The 12,499-nt window shown below is 39.2% G+C and overlaps 2 protein-coding genes across 2 annotated transcripts in view; both read right to left on the bottom strand.

Annotated features, from left to right (window-relative positions):
* Positions 1 to 1,047, bottom strand: part of LOC134663179 (uncharacterized) — a 49,348-nt gene extending 48,301 nt beyond the window's left edge. The window contains exons 1-2 of the mRNA XM_063519545.1: positions 954 to 1,047; positions 499 to 657 (exon numbers count right to left, since the gene is read on the bottom strand). Coding sequence (XP_063375615.1) covers positions 499 to 657; positions 954 to 1,044 — 250 coding nt within the window. The 5' untranslated portion in view covers positions 1,045 to 1,047. The remainder of the gene's footprint in view (positions 1 to 498; positions 658 to 953) is intronic.
* Positions 1,048 to 1,149: 102 nt separating this feature from the next.
* On the bottom strand, positions 1,150 to 11,735 carry LOC134663206 (uncharacterized). The gene is made up of 3 exons (XM_063519591.1): positions 11,376 to 11,735; positions 8,482 to 8,622; positions 1,150 to 1,289 (listed from the first exon to the last, which is right to left on the bottom strand). Exons 1-3 carry the CDS (start codon positions 11,733 to 11,735, stop codon positions 1,215 to 1,217), a joined length of 576 nt encoding a protein of 191 aa, XP_063375661.1. The 3' UTR covers positions 1,150 to 1,214.
* Between the last annotated feature and the right edge of the window lie 764 nt (positions 11,736 to 12,499).

Below are 12,499 nucleotides of genomic sequence, written 5' to 3'. Positions count from 1 at the left end.
ATCGTTGAACGAGACGTATTAAAGGATATCATGGGATGGAACCAAGAGTTGTTGGTGGCATGGTGTTATTTATAAAATTGGTGATGCCGGAACAATATAAAGATTAGAAATTAAGTAAATTACAGCGTATAGATACAATGGTTCAACTTGAATCTCTATCGACCAAATCTGAACCTTTATTTCGGATTCTGATCCGTATTTTGTTAGTAAGACTTAAAAACTGCCACGGCTCGCACGCTCAGAGCCTGCACGCTCGACACTGATGCTGACCACCATGTATTGGTAAAAACAAACGTATGTCGAGCGTGCATAGTACGTAATAGAGTGCGTTTCGTGGCCTGGCCATCTAGACAAGGTGACAATCGCTTAGCGATAGCGATCGAATAGCTTTGTGTCTTTCTATCGCTCTTCCATATTAGAGTGACAGTGACAGTTGCGTTTCGTTCGCTACGGAGCGTTAGCGATTGGCATGTTGTCTACGGCGCCTGGACCACTTACTATTGGCGCAGTATTGTTCCAGGCCGCACTGCGCGCAGCGCGCCGGCGCCACTTCGCCGCACGGGCACGCGCCGTCGCGCACGCAGCACGCGCAGTCCCCGTCTGCGCCCGACGGGCACGCGCAGCCCTTCGGCGATTGCGTCCATAGGTCCACTTGGCCTGTCGTACAAAATGTTAAGGTTGAGTTTCTGTTTGCGTCCCCTGTAAATTTAATCTTTCGTATGTCGGCCGCTTTTTGAAAAAAACCGATGAAGAATGAGAATAATGAGGATTAAACTTATACTTTTGTAGAGTTTTAGTGATAAAAGTTACATACATTTCTATCAGATCTCAAAAATTTAAGTTTTCAAATATAAGAAAAACCGTAGTTTTTAAACGTAACGAATTTCTACAAAGCAACTGCTTTTATGATTGGTAAATGTGTTTTTTTTTCAAGAAATAGAATAGGTACTTACTGGTGGCGTCAAGAAAGATGGGCGTCCACGCGATCTGCGCAAAAGCAGTGACGCAAGCGGCCAGGAGCAGCAGCGACAGAGCCAGCTGCATGGTGCGCGCGAGTCACCACCCCTCCACCCCCACCACCGTCTTCTCATTTGACACACTGACACCCTCACACCACACAGACACGAGCCGAAACACCGATCCGCTTCATTACACAAAAATAACACTAAAGTTGTTTTTATTGTTATTTCTCAACGCCTTAGTTTATTGCGGTTTTATTGCCTCCTCCTAATCCTCGCAATCTTCGTTTTTCCATTTGATTGCACTGCGGGTTTAGGACGCCGTGTTGTCTGTAACAAAAATTTCAGAATCAGGTCAAAGAGATCACGGAAATGTTGGTCGGATTTAAAAAAAACAACGGATAATTCTACTACTATTAGAAACCTGCTAGGTAGATGAGTGGGTCATTTTTTAGGGTTCCGTACCCAAAGGGTAAAAACGGTACCCTATTACTAAGACTCCGCTGTCCGTTTGTCTGTCACCAGGCTGTAACTCATGAACCGTGATAGCTAGATCGTTGAAATTTTCACAGATGATGTATGTATTTCTGTTGCCGCTATAACAACAAATACTAAAAACAAAATAAAATAAATATTTAAGTGGGGCTCCCATACAACAAACGTGATTTTTTTGCGTTATGGTACGGAACCCTACCATGCGCGAGTCCGACTCACACTTGGCCGGTTTTTTTATTATTATTCTGTCCCGTCAGCCAGGCGACAATATAGCATAATGAATGATAGTTTGTTAGGAGAAAAATAAATCTTATACCTACATAGTACGTTTTACTAATATTTTAAGTAGATTAACCATTATGGAAAGGGCTTATAACACCTATAAAAATGTATGTTTGTTTCTTTTATATACTTACCAATATCTGGGAGACCGAGCTTTGCTCTAAAAACATATAAAAACGCAAAAATGCGCGTTTTCCCAGAGATAAGACCTCTAGCTAATAGGTCTTATCTCTGGGTAAATTTTTTCGCTCCCGAAAACCCCATATAGCAAATTTTATCGAAATCGTATGTATATATATTACATTATATACAAGGATTTCTCGTCTAAAGGTATAAGATAAACCAAGGGTTTTAGCGTGACCCAGGTGACCATGGCAACGGGTGTTACAGAAATACCAAAGCAGACATTTTATTCTACTTATATCTAGCGTCAGTTCAGTTCGGAAGGAGAAGAGTCGTAGAAAGTATTTGATCCCATTCATTTCACGACTCTTCTCTTTTCGCACAGACTCTACGAACTTAGTTTATTATTGTATTGTATACTAACGGGTTCACAATCTTACGGTGTCATATACAAGTACAGTCAGCAGCAAGTTGCTAAGCGGGCGAGGTGTTCCAAATTACTTATTCTCTTAACCACAGAATAAATAATAGTACTAGGTACAGAAGACTCACTCTCTAACAAACCGCGTCTGTTACGATCAGCACAGATATGGCCGCTAGGTGGCGACAGCACCACGCGCGGCTTATGGCTTTCCCCAAAATTGGGGTGGAACGGATGTACTTTTAGCTACCTGTAGCAAAGCGACGAAATCGCGGAGTGAGACACGCCTGTCTTAACAATAAAGTCGCGTCAAGATCATTTTAGCAACTATTGCTGCTGACTGTACCTAGTGCGATATTCGTAGATTTTTTGTTACTCCTTTGTCAACCTCGTTTATTATGTGTTTCAAAAGAAATGGAAAATTCAACATCAAATTAATGTAATGGTGAATAAAACTGGATAAGATAACAACAAACACTGCCAAATAACAATGCTAAATAACTTCAGTTGTCTTACAAAACAATGACATCCCGTAAACAAAAACAAAATTTAACTGGTGTATAAATTAGGAGGAAAGGGGACCGCCGCTTCTCCATACAAACCATAGAAGGTAGCATCCTATAGAAGTGGTCTACGCGTGCCTCCGTGAGGGACAAATGCGACGCTATGATTGGTCGAATTTATTTGTTGCCCACCATAATCCATACTAATTTATGGTGGGGAATAAAAAAAAATGTGAGACTGTGACAAGGACAAACAATAATAGCGCTTTCGCTGCTACTCCTACTGAAAGATACATAAGACTATCCCGTTCTGTCAGTTATTCCCACCACTCATGCCCAATCCAGTTTAATACTAGATTCATGATATAAACGTAGTCCCCATTTTCGTCTCTGGATATTGACAATAAGGAAAATATTTTTACATAATTTGATGTAGGTACCTATATTAACCATAGCTATGCCTCTAAGTTTGTCATTTTTCGATTTTTTGAATGATCTAAAAATTTGGAGCGAAAAACAGATTTCATACAATTTTTTAAATGCTCCTAACTTTTATAATCTACGAGTATCTAAGTATCTAATACCTTTAAACGAGCAATTCTTGTATATTTATTTATTTATTTATAGAGTCTGGCTAGCCAAAAATTGTTGACAGATATTTCGTTGTTGATTGTTTAGCGTGTGCGCTAAACATCAAGAAAATACAAACAATCAACCATACAAAAATAAGACAGCACACAAAGAGCATAGATGCTCTCAGCTCAGCTAACTTAAATGGAGGTGGGCGGGCCATATAGCACGTAATACAACACAGACATGCAAGACAGGCGCTGGACAGCAAGGGTGAGGTCATGGAAGGGAAACCTCTAGGAAAAAGAGGGAAAGGAAGACTCTGGAAGACCCACTATGAGAATTATGAGATGGCAAGATGATATCACCAAAATTGTTGGGCCAAATTGGATACAAGTGGCCAAGGATCGGGATACATGGAGGGCTTTGGAGAAGGCCTTCACCTGTGAACACTGAGTTCTTGGATAGTTATTTAAAAAATTAATCAAATTCGAAATAATTAAAGGTTCAAGAAATAAAAGACTTTTTATGTTTATTATTTTATTTATTTATTATGGACAGGATATGTATAAACTACTTACTTATAGTTTCACATCAAGCTTTGAACAGACAATTAACAAAGAGAATAAGAAATTATTATTCACAGTGTCCATGGCATCCATTATTTCTCCTTGTGGAATATAACTGTGCTTAATCTAAAATGCAATATTTTCGATGCTCTCTCTTCTTCTCTTCTTCCTCGCGTTGTCCCGGCATTTTGGCCACGGCTCATGGGAGCCTGGGGTCCGCTTGGCAACTAATCCCAGTAATTGGCGTGGGCACTAGTTTTTACGAAAGCGACTGCCATCTGACCTTCCAACCCAGAGGGTAAACTAGGCCCGTATTGGGATTAGTCCGGTTTCCTCACGATGTTTTCCTTCACCGAAAAGCGACTGGTAAATATCAAATGATATTTCGTACATAAGTTCCGAAAAACTCATTGGTACGAGCCGGGGTTCGAACCCGCGACCTCCGGATTGCAAGTCGCACGCTCTTACCGCTAGGCCACCAGCGCTATTGAAATTTAAGGACTATCTGAATAAAATTGCGTTAATCGGGGTAAATGCGCTTTGTTTAAGTAGAAATTGAATATTACTGTAAGTGCACGTAAGGCGAATTTTTTCAGTAATGTGATTCAATTTCTCTATAGCGATGATTCTTATAAAACAGCGCATTTACTCAAAGTAACGAAATTACCTCAGTTATCAATTTAGTCTCAGTAAATAACAAAGAAGGATACATTGTGACAGGTTTGATATGTGTTTTTGGGTATGTGTGGAGTGAATAATCTTCTAATGGCTTTATTTTATAACAATTTAAACTCTCTCGTTTTGTACACATATTTAATTACACGAACGGGTCTATCGCGATATAATTTCATTGTTTTTACCTTTAATTCCGACGTTTCAGCTGAGTTGCACCAGCTGTGGTCACGGAAAGACCACAACGTCTTTGCCACAATGTGTTTGTCTTTCCGTGTCCACAGCTGCTGCAACTCAGCTGAAACGTCGGAATTAAAGGTAAAACAATGAAATTATATCGCGGTAGACCCGTTTGTGTAATTAAATATAGGCTTTATTTTAGTATTTAACAAGGATTGTAGCAGGAGTAATAGTAACAATTCTGCGGTGGTGCTGGTGGCGCAGGGCGAGCGGTCACGCAGGGCGGGTACTCCATCCAGTATTGAGGACATGACGCGCATTGTCCAAGCGATATGCAGGACCGGTTTTTTTGTTTTTCGAAATGAAAACAACAGTTACCCTGATAAAGAAAGAAAAAAAAAACATAAAATATCTCGTTTAAAAACAAACGATATTGTGATTGCCGCTTACGTAGCAAGCGAGCTGTGTGTATACTTTGTTGGCACAGAGTTCTTTGTGTTAAAAAAAGACGTAGTCGTGGATAGTATTGTTATTATTTATTAACTAGTATTGTTAATATTTACTAACTTAGTTAAACCTACCTACCTGAATAAATAAATAAATATCAAATAGAGCGCGTGTAGTTATGACAATGGCCACGAAATGTTTTAAACATTGTTGCATTGCTAATGCAAGAAAGTGAAACGTTTTGCCTTGTTTTTTTGTAGTTTTGACTCATCCAGATGTCCGAGTACTCGTCACTGCCCCAGTTCTTATTTACCTAAGCGACTAACTCCCTTAAGTTAGATTCCGTGAATTAATTAACTTCCCAGGTAAAAATCTTACTGTGAAATTCCTGGCAAAAACTTTTCGTAATTCCAGTAATACGGCGCTTTCTGTTAATTACCTACTGGGCTTAGAGCGGAAAGTTGAAAAGTTCAGATGTCCTTATCCTACCTACTTATCCCGGTATTTATTTTTTAAATAGACTAAATTATATGAATTATATAATAAAAATACACTTTTGTGTAAAGAAAGGACGCTTAGCACTAGGAATTTCGTATATTTACCCACCTTTCCCTACTTATACGTAATTTGGTCGGGTTCATTGTTACCCCACCATAAAAACGGAGGGCAACAAAAAACGTCTACGTCACTTAAGACTTGTTAGAAGTAGGCAGAATGGAAAAGAAGGACAAACCATAATAGCGCTTTCTCTGCTATTCCTACTGAAAGTTCCATAAGAGCATCTCGTTCGGTCATCTCCTCCCTTCCCCTTTTCATCTCTATATTAATGTATCTTTCTATCTGTTATGATTATAGTATTGATAACAATGGTAACCATCAGGCTACGCCTTAGAGGATACAACCAAACGGAGTGGCCATTAACAGGTGTTCCCCTCTGTCGAAAATAGGCGGCCAATGGTCATACACAATGTATGAACTGACGTTTATCTGACATGGCTATTATTAGTTACGTTACGCATACATTTGACGTGCCCCTCCCCCGCAAAAATCGGCAGACTATTTTATACAGAAAATTACAGACAAGGCGTCTCCGTTTGGTTATATCCTCTAAGGGCTACGCGGCCATACTATTACTGGTTCTTCTAATCAGAATTGCGAAAACAATAATTGAATATTAAGATGTAGGTCAAACTCTCAGAATGACGCTCTAAACTTTGCATACAATTCTCGATGCACTCGCGTGGCAATTAGTGAACTTGTCAAAGTTTGAACGCTGTCAACATGGTTTAAACTCATACAAGGTACGAGTTTATATGAAAGTGCTAACTGATGTAACCAGAAAGTGCATCCTCTGCTGAAGTGATCGAGTTAACCGTACCCACCACGGTACTCACTTCCAGAGCAACAGAGGAAAAGTTTTAAACTGGCTAATAGTATAATGTTAGTATAAGACTCATATTTTATATTCAACGACAACCCAAATTCAATATAAGTAAGCATCAGTGCTTGGTACTTTCACACATTAGAGAAGCGCATGCATCCAACATGTTTTAGATCCAATTGCAAAACCTAGACATAATTATTTGAATGGGGCCACAGTCCTCATATATTTTGGTATGCTATTTGACGCATTGTCAAAAGAATAAAAAGTAGAGACGCAGGTGAAATTATAATTAATAAGTTGACTAAAAGGACGATCTAGATCTGGAAAGGGAGAGAAGAGCGACGGCAGTAAGAGGCAACATGCTGGCCCGCAGATTCGCACGGTATAACAAAGAAGTTAAATTGACGCTCTTTAGAGCCTACTGTTTGACTTTCTACACGTGCAACCTATGGGTGAGGTTTACACAACGGGCTTATAACGTATTGCGTGTTCAATTATAATAACATCATGAGATTGCTGTCGCGGTTGCCGAAGCACTGCAGCGCGTACATGTTCGCTGAGGCGCGAGTAGATGACGATTTTGCCATTAAGCGGAAAAGAATCGCCTCCACGCTGAGACGGGTGCGCGGCAGCGCCAACAGTCTTCTCAGGGTGTTGGCCGAGCACCTCGACTGCCCTAAGTTTTGGATGGAGGTGGCCAATGGGAGAGCGAAATACAGCATGGCAATCTGCGCTCCCGGTCTAGTAGTGGCCACGTCTAACTCATACCTCTTACTTTTTTGTTGTTTTGTTATTATTCTCTTTAGTAATTAACATATTTTTAAAGATTTTTACACTAACAACGTTATGGATCAGTGATCTGAACTTTACGAACCATCGACAAATACAAATTCCAATCCAGGTTCGCCTATTTCACAAAACATTTCATCTCGACTATGAGACCGTCTCTGTCCCTGTTAAATTTTAATGCTCGTAATACTTATAATGTGGGGTAAGTTTTTTTGGTTGTGGTAAGAGAAACAGTAAACTAGTGCCCACGCCAATTACTGGAATTAGTTGCCAAGCGGACCCCAGGCTCCCATGAGCCGTGGCAAAATGCCGGGACAACGCGAGGAAGATGATGGTAAGAGAAACAGTATGAGGATTCCCTACAAGTGTCTCTCTAAGAGAAATAGGGGTATTTCTCTTACCTCGTCTACCCTAAACTTACTCTACCACGATGCGATAAATAGTTTTGTGTACGGGAAAGATAAACTTTTACCTATGTGCCTTACGTTGTGCTCGCCATCGATTATTTATGACGTTTTCAACCAAAAGGATTTGAAATCAACCTTTTCGACAACCGATAATGTGGTATGTCGGTTGTCGAAAAGGTTGATTAAAAATTTTGGTTGAGAATTGGCACATTTTTGGGTAGAGGGAACCCACACCAGTATTATGGAATCGGATCATCATTAAAATATATCGCAGTTATATTAAATCTCCCTCTTTTGTTCAAGTTTTTTAATAAAAGCCGGATTTTAATATTATTTGAGGTTTCAGTTTGATCCGGTCCACCTTAGTTTTTGAGCGTGGCTGTAATGAAATTGCATTTCACCTCGGCGTCACAGGCGTTGATTTGGCTTTTTGCTTTCGCTTTGAAAGGATATTGCGTGGGAATTTATTCAGACGGCGATTTTCCATGATTTAAACTTTTATTGGTATTGAATTTTACAGAATATTCAAATTATGGCCATTTCTGTTTCTTTGAAATAAAGTTTCAGACATAATTGCAGACATAGGAATCCGTGGGGCAATTTTCTTGAAAGGTAGGGACTTCCTATATCGATAAACTCAATTATCGATGCTAGTCCTAGTGTCAATGACTTAGAATTACCTCTTCATCTTCCCTCATGTAACGTGATTCCTGGTGGTCAGCGTCTTTAATGAAGCGGCTCTCTTCGTAGGGCCTCTTGCGCGGGCGCCTGCCGACTGCCACTTCGCAGGCGCGCCGCATCAGCACCGTCGGTTGGTTAGCCTGCAACAAACGAAATAAATGTTTAAAAATAAGTATAACTAAGCATCGTTTCATCTTTCTCAACGATTTTTGTCAAAACAAGGAAGTGTTTACAAGTGCACAGAGCTGTAGTCAAAAATAATAAATAACAGATAAATTTAGCGCAAAAAGCTTCCTCGCGTACCTGACGATACTTGATACGTATTAATTGTTTTAAATCAGTTTTCACCAAATTTAATTAAGGCTACTTAATTCTAAGCTGAACGGCTTATTAAAAGCAAAAATAAAATGTAGGTTCATTATTGACCGAACAGGTTAGCTTTATCTATAAAGAGAAATGTATAATAGGAATAAAATCGAGGATCTCTAAATTTTTACACGAGTCGTTATTTTAGGACCGTTACTGGCTTAAGGACGAATGAGGATAAAGATCAAGTGTTTTAATAATATCCTTTATTAAAGGTGTCAAACGATTATTAACTCCAGGGAAACCAAAAATAAAAGGATGACAACTAATTGGTAGGTAACCGGTATGAACAAGTGTCCTTTCAAGTACAAAACCTATTTTTTATTCCGACCTTGTTTTATTGAAATGTGTGATTAATAAAATAACTTATAACAACAAACGAGAATTCACCTAATTAACTACCACAACTACCTAATTCCTACTACCTAATTTCTGTACCTACCACATTTCTAGCAAATAAATTTCTATTATTTCTATTATTTTCAAACGCAGCGTACATTGTCAATCATCTAGTACATCTTCAAGTGAAACTTTTATGGGTCGATTCAAAAGACGACAGCAAAGTGTGGCTTTTCCATCGCAGACGGGTACTTTCGCCAGATCACACACTTTGACCTTGGGGCAGACATCGCATTCGAGCTCTATATCGCGTATACAGCGCTGGAGGAAGTTGGTCGCGCCTTGGACCTTCCCGTGCTCCTGGTCCTGCATGCCGTTGCGCTTGAATGCAGTCACGGGGAGCTTGTGCACCTGCAACCCAGACACTCCCGTTTAGACTCACTTATGTAGACAAAATAATTCTCAGACTTGGTGACCCGAACAAGTAAAAAAAGAGTAGGCACATAGTAAAATGTGTAATATAATGAAAATGATCCATGCATGGTAATGGTTATGTGTCTTATTTTAACAGATAATTTTCCTTACAACAGAAAAAATCTCCTATATTGCAGCACATACAACGATGGTTGGCATCTTATGGGTCGAGTAATAAAAATAAGAGTGTAGTAAAAATCATACTCTGATTATATTTCTTGATGACGTAAATAACTTCCATGCTATAATTTACGCAGCAACAGGATCATTGTTTCTTAGCTTTTATTGCAGCCAGTTTCTTCATCGGTTTTATGGCAATTGGTCTGGGATAGTCGCCACACCAAGCATCGTGCCAACATTTTCTGATGTATGAAATGCCACCGCTTTCTCCGACATTTTGATCTTGGATGCCATTCCTTTTCAATGCAGATGATGGCAGGGGATAAACCTGCCAAATGTCGTCTGGGTCGTAATTTGAATATATACTTGTCTTGTAATTTTACAACTCATTAAAAGATTTATTTCCTCTTTTTAATAGGCTGCATTTCTTGGGTTATTTTAGGGTAATATTTTATTAGCGGTGTGACAACTGTGTGTACGGAAGGTTCGAGCGCTATCCCACCAGCACACAGAAACCTAATTGCACCCCTGTATCCATGGATTTGATCCTGAATTCCGTTTCGCATGTACGCCGTCTTTGGTAGTCTTCCGTGGCGGGTAGGAACATACCGTTCCTGGAACCAACCACAAAGTAAATGAATAATAATAAAAAAAAGGTTTGTAGTTGGTTTCAGTGTACGGCTGAATTGACAAAAAGGAACGAAGTCGCAAAAAGGGGCGTTAAATAGGTTATCCTAGCAAGATGTGGCAGTTCATAAAATAGTCATATATGTATATTCTTTAACTAAGACCTCAAATTACTATCTTTTCTAACAGATTTATTTTGTTTATATGATTATTTATTATGTTCCAGTTCATTTTTCGTAATTGTTTTCAGTCATACATTACTTATACTGAACTAAAACCGTACCTATATATTAAGCCTAAGACAGGCATTTAAATGTAAATAAGTGCATGCTACATGTAAATATGATAGTGTAATTTGTGTAAACCGTTCTTATAATATAATAATAATAAAGTAATAAATAACGGCCGTATCTACTTACTCGTTAAATTGATTTTCACCACACCAGCTGATAAAGGCTCTCTTGGTACTACGAAAACCAATAAGACCGAATAAACCGACGTTGCATTTTATTCACATGTGTGGCAAATTAAGACTTGTTTACTCATGTTGGCTGATAGAATTGACTTTTAAATTATGATTTTGAATGATAAATATTTAATAACGTTGATTTGGATTTGATTAGATTTGATTTTATTCAATGTTTAACAGTTAGTATTTTCCTCTTTGGTATGGTGAAAATTTTTGTGTTTCACTCGGTGGCAAAATTTGTTTAACCCTCGTGCCTTGAAACCCTCGCAACGCTCAAGATTCCACTTGTCGAACCACTCGCTACGCTAGTGGTTTAATTTAAGAATCTTTCGCTTGCTCGGGTATCAAAATTAGCACGAGCGGTTAAACAACAACTTGGGCAAAGTTGTTGTTTATTAAACTATTACTTACTTCAGATGAACTATTTTTTACTAACTGGAACCAATACCGACAAAAAAAACCCAAAGCATACGTACTTAACAGTTTTGATTTACTTACAATGCGTCCATCTTCATATCGATAGCACGGTATAATGTACTTTGTCTTGGTCGGTTTACACTGCAGCTCGCAACACGACGGCCGAGGCGACGGCGGGCGAACGACGTAGCACTCCTGATGAGAGTTACGCGGTGAACATGGTCGACATTCGGTCTTATATTGTCTATGAGGACACTCGCCTCGACAAGAATTTTCCTCGCGACATCGCTTCGGTTTTGGTTTTTCACAGCAATAATATGTTTTAGTGCACGCCGGAAGACAAGGGTAGCAATCGACAGGCCGGCCACCATCACATCTCGGAGCGACCAGCATTGGCCGCACTGAATTTGCAGTACATTCCTCTAAGCAGCAAATTTCCATTTTTATTAAGTTTTTAGTTTATCCGTAATATCACTTAAAAATTTAGTTCAAACCAACATATCACAGTAAATTTATAATCGTTTTCTAAAAGAATCCTATACTACTATTTGTCAATTTTGAAATGATTCCGCAGTGATTTAAATGTTTTTAATTACCTACCAGTATTCTGCTAATAAGTATAGTTTGTCAAAGGTTTGTCTCACAGACAGAGAATCATAATATCTTTGTCTAACACTAAATAGTACTCGCACCCAAAAGAAAAGGATGACTATAGTTTTTTTTGTTCTTATTTACTGACATATTTGAATGGTTGGTTTTTTTTCATAGACTAGGAATCCTCTAGACGGAGTTTAGAGCAATTATTTAATTAAACCGATGCTGCCAAAAATACGGGGGTGCGGGGGGACGAGGTGAGCGAATCCCGTGCCGTGATTGGTCCGTTCAAAGACACGGACCAAATCACGGCACGGGATTCTGACACTTTGACTCGAAGGTGGAGTAAAACTACCGTATATAGTGGCAGAGGGGGTAGCGTTACTATGCTCAGTCTAGTGGTTTTTTTATATAAGTATATGATTTGGACCTCCATGCAGTAGATTTAATTCATAGATATAATATTCCTATTTAATTTTAGCATTTGGCAGGTGACAATTTCAAGACTCAAGAAATGTTGTTATCGTTGTTGTGCTCGTACGGCGTCCGCTAAAACCGCCATTCGAGTGTGGTGCAGTGCAGAGATGGTGGTGCAGGTGCACGTGAAAGAT

This window comes from Cydia amplana, chromosome 4 (genome assembly GCF_948474715.1).
Source record: "Cydia amplana chromosome 4, ilCydAmpl1.1, whole genome shotgun sequence".
In the NCBI taxonomy this organism is placed as follows: Eukaryota; Metazoa; Arthropoda; class Insecta; order Lepidoptera; family Tortricidae; genus Cydia; species Cydia amplana.
Note: the sequence above shows the minus strand (reverse complement) of the source record. Positions and strands in the feature narration are given on the sequence as shown.